This window comes from Eretmochelys imbricata, chromosome 8, assembly GCF_965152235.1.
Source record: "Eretmochelys imbricata isolate rEreImb1 chromosome 8, rEreImb1.hap1, whole genome shotgun sequence".
Lineage (NCBI taxonomy): Eukaryota > Metazoa > Chordata > Testudines > Cheloniidae > Eretmochelys > Eretmochelys imbricata.
In genome coordinates, this window is record NC_135579.1 from 24,396,320 (window position 1) to 24,420,013 (window position 23,694).

Genomic DNA, 23,694 nt, shown 5'->3' on the forward strand with positions numbered 1-23,694 from the left:
GCATGAATACCAAGATGAGAACAGCCCTCACAGCTGAGAAACGAGTGGCGATAGCCCTGTGGAAGCTTGCAACGCCAGACAGCTACCGGTCAGTTGGGAATCAATTTGGAGTGGGCAAATCTACTGTGGGGGCTGCTGTGATGCAAGTAGCCCACGCAATCAAAGATCTGCTGATATCAAGGGTAGTGACCCTGGGAAATGTGCAGGTCATAGTGGATGGCTTTGCTGCAATGGGATTCCCTAACTGTGGTGGGGCCATAGACGGAACCCATATCCCTATCTTGGCACCGGAGCACCAAGCCGCCGAGTACATAAACCGCAAGGGGTACTTTTCAATAGTGCTGCAAGCTCTGGTGGATCACAAGGGACGTTTCACCAACATCAATGTGGGATGGCCGGGAAGGTACATGACGCTCGCATCTTCAGGAACTCTGGTCTGTTTCAAAAGCTGCAGGAAGGGACTTTATTCCCAGACCAGAAAATAACAGTTGGGGACGTTGAAATGCCTATATGTATCCTTGGGGACTCAGCCTACCCCTTAATGCCATGGCTCATGAAGCCGTACACAGGCAGCCTGGACAGTAGTCAGGAGCTGTTCAACTACAGGCTGAGCAAGTGCAGAATGGTGGTAGAATGTGCATTTGGACGTTTAAAGGCGCGCTGGCGCAGTTTACTGACTCCGTTAGACCTCAGCGAAACCAATATTCCCACTGTTATTACTGCTTGCTGTGTGCTCCACAATATCTGAGAGAGTAAGGGGGAGACGTTTATGGCGGGGTGGGAGGTTGAGACAAATCGCCTGGCTGCTGGTTACGCGCAGCCAGACACCAGGGCGGTTAGAAGAGCACAGGAGGGCGCGGCACGCATCAGAGAAGCTTTGAAAACCAGTTTCATGACTGGCCAGGCTACGGTGTGAAAGTTCTCTTTGTTTCTCCTTGATGAAACCCCCCACCCCTTGGTTCACTCTACTTCCCTGTAAGCTAACCACCCTCCCCTCCTCCCTTCGATCATTGCTTGCAGAGGCAATAAAATCATTGTTGCTTCACATTCATGCATTCTTTATTCATTCATCACACAAATAGGGGGGTGACTACCAAGGTAGCCCAGGAGGGGTGGTGGAGGAGGGAAGAAACATGCCACAGAGCACTTTAAAAGTTTATAACTTCAAAATTTATTGAATGCCAGCCTTCTTTTTTGGGGGCAATCCTCTGTGGCGGAGTGGCTGGTTGGCCGGTGGCCCCCCAACCGCGTTCTTGGGCGTCTGGGTGTGGAGGCTATGGAACTTGGGGAGGAGGGCGGTTGGTTACACAGGGGCTGTAGTGGCAGTCTGTGCTCCAGCTGCCTTTGCTGCAGCTCAACCATACACTGGAGCATACTGGTTTGGTCCTCCAGCAGCCTCAGCATTGAATCCTGCCTCCTCTCATCATGCTGCTGCCACATTTGAGCTTCAGCCCTGTCTTCAGCCCGCCACTTACTCTCTTCAGCCCGCCACCTCTCCTCCCAGTCATTTTGTGCTTTCCTGCACTCTGACATTATTTGCCTCCATGCATTCGTCTGTGCTCTGTCAGTGTGGGAGAACAGCATGAGCTCAGAGAACATTTCATCACAAGTGCATTTGTTTTTCTTTCTAATCTTCACTAGTCTCTGGGAAGGAGAAGATCCTGTGATCACTGAAACACATGCAGCTGGTGGAGAAAAAAAAGGGACAGCGGTATTTAAAAAGACACATTTTATAAAACAGTGACTACACTCTTTCAGGGTAAACCTTGCTGTTAACATTACATACATAGCACATGTGCTTTCGTTACAAGGTCGCATTTTGCCTCCCCCCACTGCGTGGCTACCCCCTCAACCCTCCCTGTGGCTAACAGCGGGGAACATTCCTGTTCAGCCACAGGCAAACAGCCCAGCAGAAATGGGCACCTCTGAGTGTCCCCTGAAGAAAAGCACCCTATTTCAACCAGGTGACCATGAATGATATCTCGCTCTCCTGAGGATAACACAGAGAGATAAAGAACGGATGTTGTTTGAATGCCAGCAAACATACACTGCAATGCTTTGTTGTACAATGATTCCCGAGTACGTGTTACTGGCCTGGAGTGGTAAAGTGTTCTACCTTGAAGGACGCAATAAGGCTGCCCTCCCCAGAAACTTTTTGCAAAGGCTTTGGGAGTACATCCAGGAGAGCCGCGAATGCCAGGGCAAATTAATTCTTTCACATGCTTGCTTTTAAACCATGTACAGTATTTTAAAAGGTACACTCACCGGAGGTCCCTTCACCGCCTGCCAGGTCCAGGAGGCAGCCTTGGGTGGGTTCGGGGGGTACTGGCTCCAGGTCCAGGGTGAGAAACAGTTCCTGGCTGTCGGGAAAAGCGGTTTCTCCGCTTGCTTGCTCTGAGCTATCTACAACCTCATCATCATCATCTTCTTCGTCCCCAAAGCCTGCTTCCGTGTTGCCGCCATCTCCGTTGAAGGAGTCAAACAACACGGCTGGGGTAGTGGTGGCTGAACCCCCTAAAATGGCATGCAGCTCATCATAGAAGCGGCATGTTTGGGGCTCTGACCCAGAGCGGCCATTCGCCTCTCTGGTTTTCTGGTAGGCTTGCCTCAGCTCCTTAAGTTTCACGCAGCACTGGTTCAGGTCCCTGTTATGGCCTCTGTCCTTCATGCCCTGGGAGTTTTTGACAAAGGTTTTGGCATTTTGAAAACTGGAACGTAGTTCTGATAGCATGGATTCCTCTCCCCATACAGCGATCACATCCCGTACCTCCCGTTCAGTCCATGCTGGAGCTCTTTTGCGATTCTGGGACTCCATCATGGTCACCTCTGCTGATGAGCTCTGCAAGGTCACCTGCAGCTTGCCACGCTGACCAAACAGGAAATGAGATTCAAAAGTTCGCAGTTCTTTTCCTGTCTACCTGGCCAGTGCATCTGAGTTGAGAGTGCTGTCCAGAGCGGTCACAATGGAGCATTCTGGGATAGCTCCCGGAGGCCAACACCATCGAATTGTGTCCACAGTACCCCAAATTCGACCCAGCAAGGCCGATTTAAGCGCTAATCCACTTGTCAGGGGTGGAGTAAGGAAATCGATTTTAAGAGCCCTTTAAGTTGAAATAAAGGGCTTCATCGTGTGGATGGGTGCAGGTTTACATCGATTTAACGCTGCTAAATTCTATCTAAAGTCCTAGTGTAGACCAGGGCTAAATGTCTTTAAGTTGAATCACTACTGAAAGCAGGTGTGTCACTGAAGCTTATCTGAGGGGAAGACCGTTTGGAAATCTGAACTACTGTTTACTACTGAACTACTGTTTAGGAGGCATTAATTAATTATGCAAATGAATAAATATAGGTAAAAGAATGTAGATGTCTTTGAGTTTGCACTTATCAGATCACCTCAGTATACCGTGCCTTTGCAGATTCAGCGTTAATCTTTTTGCAAAAGAATAAATCCAACATGTTTAAAAACAAATAGGGCTAAATTCTTCTCTCAGCAACACTGCTGTAAATCCAGAGTGATTCCACTGATTTTCCTACAGAGGTATCACTGAGAGCAGAATTTGGCTGTTATAGAGTCAGGGGTCTTCAAACTATTTGATCAATATAAACGATAAATCTCACAGGACCCACTTCCATAACTGACACCATTACCATAGCCATTTTGCTGGAGGAACATATAAAAGGGGCTGACTAAAAGAATTACTCTGTCGAACAATATTTAGTGAGGGAAAACTTATAGGACTTAACATAGAGGACATGCAAAGAGCATCCCAGGATACACAGGGATAGCAGAATCTTGTTCATGCCCCAAGCAATGTCTGACGGCACAGGAAGGATTCAGACTCAGAACATTACCTCTGAACTGAATGAGCCTAATGTACAAATTCTGCTTTCAGTCAGACTTGTACCATCCTACTCAAGTGTCTGAAATTGTGTCTTTGAGGACAGAATTTTGACCACAACACCACATTTTCAGTAAAGGCTGACAATAATGAGCGTACACATTTGTATGTGCAAAACCAAAATCTGGCCCCCAAATGAGTACGTAGATGTGCAATTAGGGCCCAATCCAAAGCCAATAGGAATCTTCCCATTGATTTCAACAGGTTTCACCATTTGCAAATGTAAATAATGTCTATGCAGCACAAACTGCATACAAATTTTTTTTGCAGATACAATTTAGGCACCTTCATTCGATAATCTGACCCTTAGCCACAGGTGGAGATCCAAATGATCATCCGCACAGAGGAAACAGTATTTCCCTCAATGTTCTATCACCATTTTAGTGGTCACTATTATCTCTCTTTTTTGGTAATATTGCTGTTTAAAATAAAATGAGAGAGGCGGGAATGCTCATAGATGCATACTGAAGAGTAATTATTATAAAGCACAAAGGCTTCGTCTGTGCTGTTTATCTTTTTGTCAGTCCATGCTACAACACTATTACAGTATTAATATGCATTTTTAACTACAAGTTTCTGTGAATCCTCAGGAGTCAATTTTGAATATTAGTAACTCATGCGTTTTATGTTTTGTTTTTAAGGGCTTAGGTCTACCTAAAATGTAACAGGATGAAATTTTTCATTATTTTAAAGAGGTGTTACAAAAACAAAGAAAGGCATCCCCTTTTTATGGATTTGTCAGAAGGGGCCATATCCTGCTCTCCTTATTCACACAAGCAGTTCCACTGGCCTCACTGGGGCAGGTAAGCAAGCATCATATCTGCTCTGAGACCTTTTCATACCAAGTTTCATCCCAGCTGAGTACTGAAAACCAAACTATAAATCATGGACAAAGAGGGTGGCTTTTGTCATGGAATAATGATACACTTAACTTTAGCAGCACTCGGAGGCACCAACACAACCACAGATACCTCTTTAAAACTGTAAGTGACGTGTTTGTAGAGCATGATATAAAAAATATTTTTCATTCCATCACAGTTAATTTATAAAGATTTTATGGGATTGCCACTAGAGAAGTTATGAAATACAGCAAGCCATGTACTAGCAGGTAACAAAGTGCACAGAATGTCCTTTCCCACGATTTAGCACTATAAGACATTGTCCATAAAACATGGTAAATACAAATATATCTTCTCTTCTCTGGCAGAAGCCAAATTAGTTAAAATATTTATGGATAAGTGCTAACAGGAAACAAGATGGCAATAATTATTAACTCAGCTGTACAGATCATCTCCAAGGCAATCGTTTTACATTTCTGGCAACTATCCATTGGTCTGAATAATAAATCCAAAGAGATCAATTTAAAATAAACGTCTACTACTTAAAAATAAAAGACTGAAACATTGCACCATAGAAAAAGTGATGTCCAATGCAGTATGTTTAATTTGTTAAAGGAAAGCAAAGAAAAAGATGTCAGGATTCTGTTGCTTTAGGGGCATAATTGTAAAGAAATGCTGCATTCATTTTAAAATGAACAAAGATATTACACAAAAATCCTTGACTTAAATGTCTTAAGTCACATGATACTGCAATTTCTTGCACACAGGATGGACTGCTTCACCCAGACAGAGCCTCACTGACTTCAGTGGAGCAGTGAATGGTGACAGCTGTCCCTCTGTATGAAAGAAATTGCAGGATCAGGTCTGTAGGGTCCAATTCATTACTCCTTCAGCCAGAAAATCTCCCACTGAAATCAGGCCATTGAACTGGGCACTTACTCTCTTCCTTAAAGGTCAGTGCAAAGACCATACATTTAAATAGAAGCTGGTTATGACACTTTAACAGGCGCCTTTCTACGGTCTCAAGATTTATAGGTCACGGACATTTACTAAAGTTTATTTCTGAAACTCCGTGCAACTCTCTATCAGTATGTCTACATGGCAAAAAACCCAAAAACAAAACAAAACACAACAGCAACTCTCAGAGCCTGGTCTACAGAATCGGGCTCATACAGAAAAGTGCTAATAATAGTTGTGTGAATAACCTCAGTGCTAGCTTGGACTCACAAAGTCGAGAGCAACACACCCTAGAAAATCAAAGGAAACACCTTCAGAAGTGGCGAGGAGGTAGTCTTTGGGGTGGGGGTGGGGGAGTCAGGGCTTCACTATTTAAAACACCATTAGGTGGAAGCAGGGTACACACTGACATTGACATGAAGCACAAAAAGACAGCCAGTTCCAAAGAGCATTTATAAAGTGGGTCACTGCTAACAGCATAAAGAATACAGCTACCACCCTTTAAACTTTGTAACTTATGTTTTTCCAGCCCATGGTAGCACACGTCTCTGTCGCTGCCTCCACATTAAATACTTTTCTTTATTTTTAATCTCTTTCACGCCTCTTTCTTAAATAAATAGTACAGTGCTGAACCACAACTATAATTTGGATTTGATTGCTAATGCTGAAGGAACAAATGCTTCCTGTCTATTGTAGGGAGGAAGAACACACAGGTGGAAGCTAATATATCATCCATTAGAAGGTAGAAAGAGGGGCTTGAGAGTGGCTACAGGTAATCAGACAGAGATTGGTATCAGCACACAGAGTTTTCTCTAAACATAAGGTAAGCCAATGAGTTAACAGTTAATGGAGAAAGCTACTACAGGAAATGTAGACATGCAAAGTGACTATTTCCTATAAATAAAATACATCTCACTCTCATCTTTACTCTCTTACTGCAGTAGGTGTCCATTTCCCAGGAACTATTTGAACATAAAATACATAATATTAAGAATGCATCTTTTGTACTATACTCAGTTAAAAAAGTATTTTTAAAGCTGAACTCAATTCATATGTAGGTGTTTTAAATAAAACCATTTACATTATAATGTATGCACATTATACAGATCTACTTCATATATTTTAACCGATGCCTATGATACTGATGGCAGCACTCTCACTTTTGGGCCAGGTGCTCATGGATTCAAGTCTTTTACCATCATCTGAGCTCTTACTGGGTTTTTATACCCCAGACCTGGGAGAGGGCACTGCACTACTAAATCCTTCACACAAGATACTAAACTGAGGTCCCTTCTGTTGAACCCTGCACTCTCCAGGAAATTAAAGAATTCATGATACTATTCAAAATGAACAATGGATAATCTCAATATTCAGACCAAAATTCCTTTTTTCAATAAGACATTTTGTCATATCCTAGACATTTGGGAGCTACTTCTGCATTCATCGAAGTTGCTACATTTGTCTACGTTAGCATGCACTACCAGCAGGGATGTGCAGTTAGGATAATTTTGGGGGTGCAAAAGTTCTAAATCTACAGAAATATTTTCAACATGAGACTCAGACTAGAAGCTTTTTGGGAAAAGACCATTGTCTTTTGGCCGTACAGCTCCATACGCACCCATGTCACCACAGAAATAATAAACCACTAATGAGCAAATAGTAATTGTGTGTTATAAAAGCAAGAAAGTGATGCCCTCCAATATGTGGTTTTAATATTCATGTTTAGATGCCTTATATCAGGGCACATGAAATGGCCATACTCTACCACTCCTGCCCTTGCCAGTATCTCCGGTACGTAAACAATAAGAAGGAATTATTGCCAGCAGGCACAGTGTTCTTCATCTCTTTCCCTCCTTCTCTCCTTCTCCTCTCCCCCTCATGTTTTCCATCTTCCCCTTTTCTCTATTTGTCTTTTCTTCCTCTCCTTCTCTTTCCTTTACCAGGGCTCTATCCCTCTCTTGTTCTGCCCTTTTCTGGTTTACCTGGCTCCAACCTCTCTCCTTTCCCCTTAACAGCGTTACCCACCACACTCCTTCTCCAACTCACTCCCACACAAGCAAATGGTCCCTCCTATCCTGTCTCCCTGCCAGGCCCATCGAAAGGAAAATGGGCTCCAGTACATCATGTTCACTGAGGTCCCACCCTGTCCAATTTCACTTTATTTGCACAGAGATTATAGAGCTTTCGGTGGGCCCGGTACAATTGCTCCGCTTTACCTCCCTCTCATCAGCCCTGCTCCCACTTCATACACCCAGAGGCAATTTCTGACTACCTGAAGTCTGAAAACCCTCATCAGACTAATTCCATAACAGCAGCCTGCTTCTGTTGCTTCTTTATTAATGTTCCCTCTCTGGAGTACCTCAAGGAACTGTGGCAGATTTTAAGAGAACACAGTGGTGAGTATGGACTAGTGATGGAAACTGAAAACCCGAGGTCCACTAACAGAGAATTGCTTTGTCCTACCAAGAAAAGTGCAAGTGCACAGTTCTGGGATCACTACATCTTGATCTATCAGTATCTTACTTTGTATTTAGTAACCAACTCTGGGGCACCTTGAGTACAGAAGTTGCAATATAATATTAAACTTAATTCTCTACAGAGCTTAGATGCTATTAGGGTCTTGCATAAAAACATCCGCAGATTGTAAGAAGTGAATCTTACCCTGATAGACTAATACTGCCTTTGTTTCCCGTAACTCCTTCTCAATGGAAGGATTATACACTCAACCAACCATGATGACCCCCAATAAGACAAACCAGTCTATTGTATTAATTTGGCTCCATGCATGTGTACTAAAGCCACGTGCCAATATCTACATAATACTGTTGCTCTTTAAAATTATGTCCAAATGCATATTTTGAATAAAGTCACTTGTTTAGATTCCACCTTCCTCACCTCAGTATGGATTAACAACTATAAGTAACACATCACTTAAAGTAAATCTAATTTTGGGGATAAAATATATCAAGCATTTCTCTCTCTTTTTAGGATATTCTGTATCAGAATCCCAAAAGAGCCACGCGTGCACACACAAATTGTTTCGAACTATTTTAAAAAAGTAAACCAAAATTTGCAACCTAATTCCAGGCCAGTATTCTCCTCTGAGATCAGTATATCATCCATGGAAGGTCAACAAGCAGAACAAATGCAGAATATGCTATAGAGGACACTCAGTGAAGACTTCAGAGGAAAAGATATATCCCAAATTTCCTTCTGTGCCTCAAAACAAATGTATAGGTTAAAGTTTGTTTTCTAAACATAATGGAGCTATTGGGGGCGGGAGAAGGAATCTTAGCTGCTGTGTCAGTGTCAAAGTCTCTGCTCCAATTATTAATCAAGAGGGTGCAGATTTGGAAATCTGACATCTCAGCTAGCATTAGTTGTTTAAAAATAGACTATTAAGCCCTCTGGAGATATTATCTTTATAATGAGTCTGATTAGTACTAGGGAAAAAGGAAGCTGAGAAGGAAATTCAAGTACAGTAACAAACACCTGGAAACTCTCTTGAGAATGTTGTATTAGGCTCACTGCAATCCAGTTCATCTTATGTAACACAGAATTCATTATGACAGGAAAACCATTTTGGTTTAAGTAGCTATTACACCTCTTCATGTTTATTTTCAACTTTCACCTGCACCAGGAAACCTTTAAGGAAAGCTGCAGCATGACTGGCACAAAGCATACTCTCAACAATGGTAATACAGGGCCTGATTCAAAGCACAAAGAAGTCAATGGAATTAGCTATGGTTACTATGGTGTTGCACAAAAGCATTACCTGAAGAATTTTACTCCTGTGAAAAATATGAAGCCTGAAAGCAAATTCAGACATGAAACCTATCAACTCACAAATGTATCTGAAGGCCTCACTACTTCCCTTTATGTTCATTCAGTATAGCCCAGAGTTGAAAAGTCAAGTACATATATACTCTTTACCAACAGGTTTTGAAAAAGAAATTTAATCTTATGAATATATATCCAACTTTCTGACTAGGAAAGGTCAGAAGTAAATGAATTTCTTCCAGTTTTAACGCTGTTGCTGACAAGAGTAACTATTTTGAAGGCAACTGCAAAGCCTGACTTAATGTGGATGGTGATGATAGAAAAACTTTCTGACAATGGAAGTTTGTCTGTATGTATGTCTTTCTGTTGGAAAAGATGGGACTCTGAAACTAAGTTCATACTGCAGATATCAGAGATCTTCTTGTGTTAATATCCCAGGTTGTGTAGTCTCACTTGCAGGCAAAAATCTGAACTCCCATTAAAGTTAGTCAAGCTATAAACACATATAGGCAATGATTTGTCTTCAACTGAAGTCAATGGGAACTTTGCCATTGACTTCAGTATGGGCAGCAGAAGGTCCACAGGAAGGAAAGTGGACCTCAAAATGAGATGAGAATCTTTCTGAAGTAATGACAGCTGCAAAGAGATTCTATCAGTTAAGGCCAAAACTCCCAAGAGGAGCAAGACACGACCCTGTATGTTAAGTATTTCTTTCCTTCTCTTCTTGTATGCCTGTCTTCCTAGAAGCTCATTTCCTGTTAATCAGTAAAGATATTCATTATGATTTATAGAGTACTATAAGTGCATTCTTATGTGTTTCTTATTTTACAATTAATAGGTTGAGGAAGTAATTCTTACTATTGTTGATTAGGAAACCCCTGACCTCATACTAAAAGATAAAAAAATTACTGGAGAAAAACTTGTAGTTTCAGGAATGAAATTAGTCATGTTCCACCTATTTAAGCTCAGATACATTTATATAATATTTAGACTATAACCCTTTTAGCCAATTGTGATTGGTAAAACTGAATATATGTCTCTTCACAACAAACCCGCCTGCCAATTTTGCCAAATTATCCAACAAAGTCTTTAAAGATTTCATTGTTTTTCAAAAGTAAAACTTTTCATTGAAGAAACTTAAATATTCAAGACATACACAAAAAGTTTTCAAAATAATATTTAGTTTGTGTGTGCTGTGCCACATTACACAGGTGACATTATCATTTTTCAATAGAGATCAAATTTCTGGAAGTTATTTAACAGATTCTGCATCCCCTTAAATGAAAAAAAAAAAAAAGTTTGGTATCAATGTCCAGTTTTGATTTTGGGATGTAACACTAACCTAACAGTTCTAGCTCACAGCACTGGCTAGTAAAACTCACCACTCTCAAATGGATGTTTATAAAGATTCTACATATGCCATATCTGTTCTACCCAGATTTCATTAAAAGGAAGCTGCTTAAAATAAAATGCAATTTTGTTTCTTTAGCACTTAAACTTCCTGAACAGAACATACCAAAATATCCCATGATAACAAAACTAGAAGTTCAGTGTAAAGATGTTTTAGATTATATTTTAGGCATCTGCTTTAAAACTTAATACTTAGGAACTGATTCTGCTCCTAGTGAAGTTATTGGGAGCTTTGCCATTGCCCCAAAATGACAGCAGGAGCAAGCACTCAACTAGCAAGTCTTCCAAAAACAAAAGCTAATATTCTTATCATCTTAATGTTACCATTTTATATTCTGGACCATTTTCTGTAAGTCACAGAACACCTTCAGTTATGAAAATAAACCATAAATGGCTGCCAGTGCCCTGTACAGACAGCATTTTTGGAAAGTATTAATTCAGATCAGACCATTGAACCATTAAGCAAAATATATTTTAATGGGTACAAAGGTCAAGATAGTGCAAAGTGGCACTTATATAACTTTTTTGAAAAATAGTTTTACATATATAGTTAGAAGTACCAGCAATGTCAGACAATTTGTTTTTAAACAGGATACTTATCTCCTTCCCAGTCCATACATTTCATTAATACGTATTTACCGTGTTGCCTTTGCTGCTAGAATGTTTTATGTCTGTATGTCACCATTCAGGGCCCAAACCAGTTCCCTTAACCAAATAAAACTGAAAATAAGTTTAAGACTGCAGAATTTGGCCCATAACATTTACATGTAAGCAAAGTGATTACTAGGAAAGTTCAATCTAACCCTTGAAGAGCTCCTTCTCAGATGTTAGTTTCAGGAATGCTGCTGTTTTCTCAACCGTTCATTAGACCCCCCCAATAATGGAAGCAAAACACACTAATGATTTAGTTAACTTCTTATTATCCTTTCAGCAACTTCAACATTTGATTAAGTATAGACTATTAATGAAGAGCACAGGAATAGCTCTGATTTACATAACAAAGGAAAAATGTTTATTGGGGCTGATTTTTGTGTGTGCAGTTTGTTTGTAAAGCAACTTGCTTTATTAAAAAAAAAAAAAAGCTTAGGCAGAAAAACAAGTCTGTAAGCAAAACCTCCACTTGAACTCAATTCCCACCCACATAATCTGAAAGGTATTTTTGATGTACAGCACAATGCTTTGTGACATTTTTGAACTGTATATTAATGGGCCATCACCTCATCCATAAGAGAAAAGATAGCTGCATAGTGTAGTTCCACATCTAGTTTAGTCTTAGATCAAGTGTAAGGAAATCTAGCTAGGAACAGACCTAGTTCTCTACCCAGTTCACAAACTTCCTCCACACATTTAAGCACTTCTCAGTGACTGGCATATGAAAAAGCATGAAGGTCTTGTAAGTGCATCAAATAATTCGCAGGCAGTCCAACGTGGCCTTGCTAGCTGAAGTATTTTCGGGTCCCTTCGCTCCCGATAGGCACAAAGTGCAAAGAAAAATAAATAAATGTAAACTCTTTCAAAGAACTAACAGCAAATCGGGGATTGAGTTGAGGGGTATTATAATTTGTCTTTCGGCTGCAGTGGAACCCCGTTGTCAGCAGGGGGCGCTCTTGCACGAAGCAAAACAAGACTAACATTGTTCCACTGACTATAAACTCAAGGGCCCGCTCAATAGCGCTTACAGTACGTCTGAAGTGGTAGCTACTAAACAGTAAGACTGTCAATAAATCGTACAAGCTTTGAACATGTTGTGAGTCATAATATAAAATAATCCTTAGAGACTATATTTCAGATTATTAATTTATTGGATTTTTCTGGGGGAGGGGGGGAGGCGAGGGCAAGAGGCACAAACCTGAGCATCCCTAAATCCAACCCCCCTCTGATTTCATGCATTTATCCATAGATTTTCATGGATTTTTTTTACTCCCCAAAATCTGCATGCAGGTTTGGACTGGTAACATTTGCTGTAGCAAATAGGCAAAGGCGGCCCCTATTCGGTGTCTCGTAATGCCAAAGAGGAGAACAAGTCCTTAACAGGTTTATAATGCACACAAAGAACAGCAAGAGATTTGGGGGGTGGAGTGGAGAATGGAGAGTATGGTTGGTTGATCACCGGTTGGGGAGTATTAGCCATTGCACAATGTAGCCAGATGAGAAATAATCAGACATTTCTCCCCCAACCCCCCAAGCTTATTATTACCACAATCTTCAGGAGAGAGAGGGGATAAAAAAAACTAAATACTCACCATATTGACTTCTGATACCATGTCTATGCTGGCAATGTCTATGTTCATGCCAACAGCCACTGGGGGACCTGCAAACCAACGAGATGGTCCGCAATGTGATCTCTAAGAACTTAACTCATTCTTACCAGAGTTATCAAGACTAATCAAAGGGCGATATGGCACGAGTGTTGGTAACAACAAAACAGGCTCTCCTTTGATACCTGGAAAACCCTCCGTTTGCAGAGTATTCACCCTTTGCCTCCGCCGTCAGCTGTAGGGACATTTTATGTAACATGCACACACGTGTTAATAACGGGGGCTCTACAGACACTGGCTATATAGACAGACAAACACAAATCGATTATTGTATGAACCAGTTCAAATCGGTACCTGGGGGAGGGGGAGAAAAGATCGGACTGCACATTTTAACTCTTTCTACTCGACACATGCGACATGCAAACTGAGAAAAAGGGAATCTCACCTGAGATTCAAATGATTTATACCCGGCTCTTAAGATTGCTTTCTGGAGTAGTATACACACATTCAGGCACACAACTAGTTCAAAGTTGCAGCAAACATTGGGTTAAGTGACATTTTCTGTATCAATTAACAACATATCTTTTGTACTCAAAAATAGTGACTGTGGTCACAGACACCGGCTCACTAGAAAAAACGCTGGATAAACTTAAGAGATTTTCATCTGAATAACGCCAATTAACCGACGGTTTAATTATGGGTTAATAAGTTATCAGCACACACTCTCACAAATGAGACCGATTACAAATATACAGGAGATTTCAATGATCACATTAAGAGCATCCTGTGTTAAGAAAATTCAGTAACAATTGGCTTAACTTTCGGTCAGCTTGAGAAAAATGGCAACATACACACCAAAGCAGCAGCACCCACAACACGTTTAAAAACACACACACACAGGAGACACAGCCTGGGTATGTAACATCTCCTATTCAAAAAGCAATCAAATTACCTCCAAAATCTGGCCTCAGGCGAATGTCATAGCCTTTCAGCAGTCTATCAACGGTCTCTTTTACCAGCGACATATTGCTAGGGTCATTGACACTAAAAAACAATAATACATATGTCTTATTTCTCAGATCCGATCTCCCCATTCAGGGAACAGTAGCATACAGGGCAATTCAAAGTGAAGGAAAAGAGACGTCTCAGTCACTTACCTCTGTGCACACACCATTGCTATTATTAAGAAGAATGACCAAATCCCAAAGTAGCCCCTTTTCCGGACTCTCAACATCCCTTTAGCTTTTGATATGATTTAGGGTTTCAGTGAAGAGGAGAAGAGATCCAACTTATTCTGGCCAGTGCAGTAATTCTAATGTGAAGCGCATGCGCACGGCGTACCACAACATCAAAAGGAGCAGTGGTTGCTGCTGGAGATGGAGCAAATTTCCTTGCCAAAAAAAAAAAAAAAAAAAAAAAATTAAAGGGGAAGAAGGAAATGCATTCTTTAAAAAAAAGGCATCCCACAGAAGGATCAAGTGTATTTTTGTTGTCCTTTTTGTCAGTCTACTACAATATAATATAAACTGCAGCAAGCAGGGAAGTTTCAGGAGTTGCAGGGTACGGCAGTTTTGCAACCTAGCTTAACGGGGGGCGGACATGTGCAGGATCCGATTAGAAACAGAGGGGGAAAGAGGTTTAAAAGAAGCTGGGGATGCAAATCGTGCGAGAGGCAGACAGGGGGGTAGCTTAACTTTACGCTCCCCGGAAACAGTCTACGCGGAGAAAGGTGAGGGGCAGAAAAAGGGACCTAGATTGGCAGGGGGGAGGGAGGGAGAGGGTTGAGCCTATGGTAATCTTTCTGGGGGGAAATGCAATGATGACGAACCAGGTTCTTGTAAGAAGGGATTCGGATGTTTCCTACTCTCCTGGCAGGAGCTGTTCCTAGGTCAGAGGAATTGGGGAGGGGAGAGAGGGACTCGCTATATGACGTTACCAGCCAGGCAATTCTCAAGATTATTTATAACATGAAAAGGGAGGCAATTAAAACGAACGTCTCCCTTTTATGTTCCCATTCGATTTTAGCGTGGCTCTTAAAGAGTACAGCAATGGCTGGCAAGGATGGGCAAGTGTGGGGAGGCGGGCGGGGGGGGGAATCATGCTCTTTTCCCCTTTAGCAGGGAATGCAAATTCCTCAGGTAGATTTAGCCTGGCTACGGAATGGGGTCGGGGAGGGGGATACCCTGCAAAGAAAACTGGGCTTTTAGTGACCATTCCATACCCGGTGCATTTCCACTCACAGACCCTCCTTACCTTTCTGAGTAAAACACCAGAGCGGCTGAAATGCAGCGTTTAGCCGAATTAATGCTTCAGAAGAAAGCAGAGACGAACAGAAAACTGGTTTGAGGATGTTTTGAGTGACATTTAAATCCTGAGCAGAAGAGAGAGAGGGGGGGAGGAGGGAAGGGGGAAAAAAAAGAGAGGACTTTAAATTATTCTTTGCAAATCTGCCCGCTGCTGTAGCTCCTTTTACACCTCCTCCTCCTCCAAATACCCATTTGGACCCGTGGATCTGTGTTGCTTCATTGAACGGATCTGGGGTGTGCACGCGTCCTCGCCTTGCCTGGATTGCACACGGAAGGGAATTAGGCAGAGACACTTTAATTCCCCAGTTCACAAAAGCAATATTTAATTCGCTGCAAGGGGAAGGGAGGGAGGGAGGAGGAAGGAAACAAGGGTGAGTGTTGCACAGAGAGAGAGAGAGAGAAATGTGAACCGTGGCTAAGGAAGAGACGCTTTGAAAGCCCCCGATTTCCCTCAATAAACGTTTAGTCATTCCACTCACAGCAAATGACAGGAGCTCCAGGCCTGCTAAATCTCCTCACCCCCGCCGCCCCCGGGGAATGGTTTAAAACCTCATGCCCCCCTACTCCACAGACCACAGCCCATTGCCTGGTGAAAGGCTATTTCACATGCATGCATATCACAGTCACCAAACAAATAAACGCCTCCGATCGCCTGGACTAGGGCTTTTTTTTTTTTTTTTTAGACATATGGATATATTTTATAAACTGAAGCAAGAGAGGTAGCTGAGCCCCGCGTGAAGAGGCAGAGCACAGTCCCCGGCCTCCCTGGGCATGCACTGCATTTAAAAACCAAACCCACTGGCTGGCTGGAGATGCAGCTGCAGCGTGCGCCAGCCAGCTGTAGCGACCCCCAGACCCGGCTATGTCCACGTGACGCCAGGCAACATGCGGGTCCCGGTAGCACGGGTTGCTCTTGGCGGATTGCTGGGAGGGGAGCTCGAGGAAGAGCAGCTGGGGCAGGAGCGAGAAGGGCTGGGTGGGGGTTCGAGGAAGAGCACCTGGCCAAATAAGATGCATAAGAAGAGGGTGCAACTGAGGAGGCATGGTCTAGATGTGTGGTATGGGAAATGGGTGCAGCTGAGGAGAGGCATTATAGGTAGTGAGTGCAGCTGTCCCAGGAAAGGGGATACAGCTGAAGAGACATTGTCTCAGGAAGGCACCTGGGAAGGGGGTATACATAAGAAGGGGCATGGACCAGGAGTGCAAATGAGCAGGCCTTGATTGCAGGTAGAGGGTAAAAGCACAGATAGTATGTGGGAGAAGGGGTGTAGCTTAGGAGACCTTGAAGAAACAGCAAGGATGCAAAGGAGGAAAAGCTGAATACATGAGACATAGATGTAAAGCCCAGCAGCCATTTAACAAAATTCTGCAGGTATGTTTAAAATAAATGCAATCAATGTTCAAATATTGTAGGTTAGTGAGTGGGAAGGATCAGAGTCAAACCTTGTAGGGGGTCAAAATATCTTCCACCTACCCTTCAAAATATTCCTTAGGTAACACAGATACCAGTTTACCACAGTGTAGTGCATTCCACAGGCAACTCATGCAAATCCACCTGTCTGCTACACTCACACAGTAAATCATATCAATAGGAAATAGGTAGGGTTGAGCAACCCCCTACCACCACAACCCTTAAATACCCCCCCCCCCCCCCGACAAATTTAAGCCTTTTCATGAGATCTCTGTATTTATTTGGTTTTGGTTCCTCTGAAAAAATATTAGACTCAAATTATTTTTGAAGTGCCAGAGTAGGGGAAAAAAACAGGTTAATATGCTTGCAAAGAGGGCTGAGACTCTCGCCTATTATGGCGGTTGAAGTTATGGTACAGGGAGAATTCATACTTATGAACGCCACAAGGTTAACAGGCTAGAAGTGTTCTCAGGAGCTCTGAAATATCTTATTTATGTATTCTAAAAATAATCATGCTTGAGTAGAAATTTTTAGCAGTTTGTCACACTGTGATGCCCCCCCCCCTTTTTTTTTCCCTGTTCAAGACTGAGAAATAGGATTTTTTTAGTGCATGATGGATGCTATGTTAACCAACGAAAGTATCTGTTCTCTCACAGCTGGGATGCTTCACTTTCAAAGCACTTGAAAAATGGCCCTCGAAGCAGGTGGTGGACATTCATTTGTACAATGAATCCTGTATTGTTAGATATATGTATAATATGCATTTCTTTTTTTCTGCAACCACATGATAAAACCTGCAATCTGGTAGTAAAAGGCATTGATTGTGCCCTTTTGTCCTCACCTGTAAGGATTTACGTTGGAACCGCATCTGACATTTCAAATTCCTACGTTATTTTCAGCTCTCTGATATTACTATTATATTGAACTGCTATTAAAATATTTCTTTCTTTCCTGTCCAAATGTGAATCAGATAAATAGAAAGATCTAAGGCCCACGGCTGGGAATATTCAATGCTGGATTAGGGGAAAGATTTATAGTTTAATACCATGTGACAGGGCTAGAAACAGAGGAGTCAAGACATATATACAAAAGTGAATACAGTTTTATATGGCAATGTAGATAGCATTTGTACTCAGCTTTGGCTTTTGAATAGATAACAGCTCAAAACAGTGACATCCTTACACATAAAAGTTTATTTTGTTAATGTATTTATTATAAATATCAATTTTAAAACAGTGATACAAAACTGTATATAAAAATAAAGTATGGACAAGCAACTAAAAACAAACACTTTACAACAACAGAAGCTACTTAAGTTTATTTTAAAATCTAAGAACCTGATGACACTATACAGTAACTAGGGGCCCAAGATCACTCTGTTCACACTGACTTCAGTGGAAGTTGAGGGTCCACTATACCCCATGGGATCAGGGCCTGAGGCAACTTGTCCATTCTGTTGATGTAGAAACTGCATTGGGAGGACCACCTCCTTCTCATATGCAGACATCAGAGCTCAATGTCCAGGTTCCATATCTAGAAGATAAGCTCTATATCAAGGGAGGCTAAGCATTATAAACTGCCATCCAGATGTGCCCCACAGACAGATGGAGAGGAAACCTAGCTAATCTGGTGCATGTTGTGGCTAGACTGGACAAGCTAGACAGTAGCCTGTTGAGCTAATCGGGGGCACCACCAAACAGCTGTTTGGCCACACCACCCAACAGCTGGTCAACAGCCACTGCCAAATAGCTGTTTGGCAACTCCAGGAGGGGCTTGGGGGAGGTTGGAGAGCAGCGGACCGGCCGGCAGGGGTCTTGGGGAGGGGATGAAGTGGGGACAGGAAGAGGCGGAGCGAGGCTGGGGCCTCGGGGAGGGGTGGGGCGAGGCCTCAGGGGAAGGGGTAGAGTGGGGGCAGGGACTCGGGGTGGAGCACCCCAGGGGAAAACCACAAGTTGGTGTCTGTCTTGCACTAATAATATGAGTGGCCAAATTCAGCTCCATGTTGACAAGCTGAGAGTGGTGATTGCACCCCCAAACCCTAGATTACTATTCAGCTGGAGCAAACATAAAGGTCACTAAAGATGTAGGGTCTGCTCCCCAGGAGATTCCTGATAGTTTTTGTATTAAGGTGGAACAGGAAGAGATGATATTTAAGGATGCTCATTTTCAGGTGAGGCAGTACATCAGGCAATGGTTGAGTTTTGCTCCTAACTATGTGACAACTGGTTGGAATGGCAGCAGCCATCCCTGTGCACAGATCAGGATGGGTCACTTGGCAAGATGGTTGTTTAGATTGAAAGTAGTTGCAACTGTCTTGGTTTCACTAAGAATTAGTGGAAATAAATGTCAATGTCAATGTCTTGACTAAAAGAAAAGGAGTACTTGTGGCACCTTAGAGACTAACCCAATTTATTTGAGCATAAGCTTTCGTGAGTTACAGCTCACTTCATCGGATGCATGCAGTGGAAAATACAGTGGGGAGATTTATATACACAGAGAACATGAAACAATGGTAACACCCATACAGGTAACACCCATTGTTTCATGTTCTCTGTGTATATAAATCTCCCCACTGTATTTTCCACTGCATGCATCCGATGAAGTGAGCTGTAGCTCATGAAAGCTTATGCTCAAATAAATTGGGTTAGTCTCTAAGGTGCCACAAGTCCTCCTTTTCTTTTTGCGGATACAAACTAACACAGCTGCTACTCTGAAACATGTCTTGACCTGAGATTCACTTCAACTCTATGGGAATAGTTTCCTGTGTCAGCAATACAGATGTCATCAGCATACACATACTTCTCAGCCCACGTTCCAGGAAGGTCATGTGTTCGTATTGAACAAAAAGGGGAACCAAAATTGATCCTTGTGGAAGCACTTTGCAGAGATGTTTAAGATGACTGATTTTCTGCCTGACTTGCAGGATGTAACTTTGGTTAATCATTTCTCAGATGAACCACACCTTCAGCCAATATGGAATAAATTTCAACAGCAGCTTGTCAGTCAGCCTGGTGTGCCACAGAATGCCATAGGCTGACATCAGGTCAATAAGGGCTGCGCTAACTTTCTTTCCTGACTCAAATGGTTTTCCGTGCCTTGTGTCAGACAGACTGCCTGATCTTGAGTGCATCATCTCCTCCTGAATCCATCTTGAATGCAAGACAGCTGAGAATCGGCTACCTACTTGTGCAAGCACCTGGATTGGCAGGAATCAGTCCTACTCCACTGATATGGTTGAGGTCTGGCATCTCATGATTCTGCAAATTTTATACCATAGTTGAGACCACCAGATTCCCAATGAAACCCAGGACTGGCTTCAGCTCTGGAAAGACCTGAGATATTTGACTAAAAAATGACAATTTTGTGTATAAACAGAGGGAGTCATAGTATCTAAAAATGATCTACAATACCTTGATCTCCTTACATTTGTATTCTTGGTAGCTTAAAACACCTGGCTTCACAAGTAGAGAGATGCAAAAAATAGTCCTCATAAAATGTTAACACTCTAAAGCAATCTTTTTTTTTTTTCCCTGCAGCATATACAGAATATACTGTCCCGTGATGTGAAATAAGAGTTTTGGGCCAGATCCTGAGCTGCTATAAATCAGTGTACCTCAATTGAAGTTAATGGAGCCAGAGATATGCCCACTTACACTAGTTGAGAATCTGTCCCTTTATTTCTTTATTCGGGGCTATGCGACTTGTGAGTAATAAGTCAAAGTCATGCTGACAAGACCTTTATACCTCTCTTCACTATCATGTTTTTACACACACACCCCCCCGTACAAGTGCAGTTTCCCTACTTCTTGGCCTTTTCAATAAGATGAAGAGTAACAGTGGCAGTAGCATGGCCAATTAGGTTAATCTGAGGTGTGATTATTGCTCCTTGAAAACTTCCTTCCCTGAAAAACCAAGGGCTGCACTGCACCCATGTATCTATTTGCTACACCAGTACTGACTTGAACTCTAAATACATTCTATGGGTGGCATACCTGAGATCACTTATTCACTGACGCTTTAAAAACTCCTGCACCCCAATCTGGGTCTGTGCTGGTTATGTACTATGTATGTATCTTGTGACCCTAGTAACAGATACTTGTAATCCCTCATAACTGAAGCCTGACCCCAGATGCCCAGCACCTTCTCTCAACTTGTGTAAATTTGATTTTAAACATTAGCTTTAATTTTTTAAATCTGCTCTTATGAGTTAAATATCAGATGCATTCCCTACCATCTAATATGTACTTTGTCTTGGGGACTGAATATGTCCTGCAGCCATTGCAGGCAAATGTTTGTGATGATGTGTTTTTATAAGTCTTTTCCACCTCTAACTTCTCTAAGATGAGACTTTACTGAATTTCAATTTGAGTCAGAACATGTCTTATTTTACATGAACATTAAAGTTGCAATGCATTTTACCACTTGGTTTTCTTTTTATCATTTTATGTTTGAAAGTTGAACTGACCAATCTTATGCATAAATTTGGTCTGGTAAATTGTTTAGAGAATAAGTAACATTAATACAATGTTCACTATACTTAATTGCAGGAGGAAAGCAGGGACGGGGAGCAAAGCATAGATGTTAATTAGCTTTTCTCTGTATGGAGAGTTTTTGTAATTGGAACTCAGATTTGTTCATTCTAGAACAAACTGCATATTATATTCACAGAGTTATAGTATATGTAAGAGCAAAACACAGATCATGACCCAGACTGTATTTTATAAGTGAAAAGAACTGAAAGGAAACATTAAGGTACTGAATTCCTATATGTCTTTTAACAAACATACCTTTTAGCATTGCCTGGGATCAATAGATGTTAGATGTACATTGCCCTAAGCCTTTTAATACAAAATGAAATTACTGATAATATAAAAATGGAAGTGAAATGGTTGTGTGAGACATCCCCAAATGCTATGATCGCAGAAAAGCGTCACTTGTAAGGAACTGGAGCAAAATGCAGAACATCTGGCACCTTGGATTATGACCAAAGGAAATCTAAAACTCTTATCAAATTATGAAAGCGTAAAAATGTTGTTTCCTTCAAAGTGGTGGAGTAAATAAATTAGTGTAACAAGAATATAGACAGCAAAATTGAAGTTCCACAGTCATTCAGTGTTCTCAACATGAGTGAGCCAGCCCCCACCCACTATAGTGGTTTCCACTACATTTGGCATCAGATTTCAGCATCAGGGAACCATGGAAAGTTGAACTGACCCTGGGTATACTGTACCTCCTCATCCCAAATGTTCTCTTGCAGCTGTGGTTAAAGAACCTTGGAAAGCTCCCTGGTCCAGAGATACAGAACTGGGAGATTATCTGTTGGGGGTGAGGAGGAATGGTGGAAGTGGATCTGAGAGTGATACCGGGCAAGGAAGAGGGGTTTTGGTTGACCAAGACAGTTGTTCAATGTGGGGGGGGGGGAAGAGAATGGCTGGGAGCTAGAGTAAGATGAGGTAGTTGGACTAACTGGGTAAGAGCTGAATAAACCCAGTAAGGAAATATTTTAAAATGGGACCAAGGATGACTGGGACAGATGAGAGTCTATTTCAGAGGCTAATTGTCCATGTTTAGCTTGTACCACCAATTTACCTTTGACTTTTAAAGGCAAGGAGACCAGGGCTGTGAAGATAGAGGAATTGGGTAGGGGAGAGGTAATAAAAATATTTAAGAAATATAAAAATCCACAAACCAATAGGATGTGTGCCAAGATCACCTCACTTCCTGTGTGTATGTTTGAATTTGTTGTCCTGTCCCTTATCTGTTTGTCTTAGGCCCCAGCCCTGCAATGAGACCTGTGTAGGCAGATCCTCATGACTATATGGAGTCCCATTTAAAGGCAGGGGAATTCAAGAGGGATTCAGGGGTCTGGCTGCATGGATTGATTGTAGCATTGGGCCTTCATTAGCAAGCTCTTTGGGGCAGGATCTTGCCTTCTTAAATTATTTTAGAGCTCCCAGCGCAATCGTGGGTACTATTATAAATGATTATACAAATGGTTAGAGCTGGTTGGAAAATTTGTATGAAAAACAAGTGAAGTGTTGTGAATTCCACCCCCCCCCCCAAAAAAAAAAAAAAAACACAACAAACACCCCAGCTCTCAGGTGCTGGCCACTTGTACATGTCAAATCTTAAAACTAAAACAGAAGTCAACCACCCGAAAGATTTTAGCATTGTGTCTTCACAACACTCATTTCGACTGTGAGAGTACATAGAGTTCAATCTCCCAGAATCACAAATGGAATCCTCTTTATTCTGAGCATTATGAAGTCTCCTGCTGAAAGGAGAAATTAGGAACAGGAGCCAGCAGAGAAGGTGGGAGTTAATCCAAGGAAAAGACAAAATAATGGATATAGACAAGAAGGGGAAAGAAAGGAGAGAGAAGAAAAAAGACTGGGGTAGGTGTACCAGGGTATGGCCCACAGAAAGGGGAGGGGGTGATGGGGTGCCACGCCCCCTCTTCCCTGCTGCACATGCTCCAAGTGGAGAATTCAGATAAAGGAAGGCAGCCCAGGCCAATCAAGTGTGGGGATGCAGGAGGAAGGGAGTACACTGCTGGCTTCTGCAGAGGTACCTGCAGTGCCCCTGGTAGTAAAGCCTGAGAACCTGGACTACCCGCCAGCTGCTGTGGAAGCTGCCTAAACTATGCCCCACCCCAGAGAGACACGAGGCCTATAGATTGATTGCTTGCCTTGCCTTGCCCTGCCCAGGGGGCTAATTCTGCAGACTGTTTGTTTTGCTGCTCAGAATCCATGGATTTCCTGTTTAGGTGACCCTGTGCGGGGGCCAGGCCACACTTGACAGAAATCACCCACTTAACGGGGAAGCCCATGACCA

General features: G+C 42.2%; 1 protein-coding gene across 2 annotated transcripts in view; it reads right to left on the reverse strand.

Moving 5' to 3' along the window:
• GABRB2 (gamma-aminobutyric acid type A receptor subunit beta2) overlaps window positions 1-14,377 on the reverse strand; it is a 237,426-nt gene extending 223,049 nt beyond the window's left edge. For both annotated transcript variants that reach the window (XM_077824077.1, XM_077824076.1), the window contains exons 1-3: window positions 14,301-14,377; window positions 14,096-14,187; window positions 13,129-13,196 (exon numbers count right to left, since the gene is read on the reverse strand). In XM_077824077.1, the coding sequence (XP_077680203.1) occupies window positions 13,129-13,196; window positions 14,096-14,187; window positions 14,301-14,377 (237 nt within the window). The remainder of the gene's footprint in view (window positions 1-13,128; window positions 13,197-14,095; window positions 14,188-14,300) is intronic.
• Window positions 14,378-23,694: the final 9,317 nt, after the last annotated feature.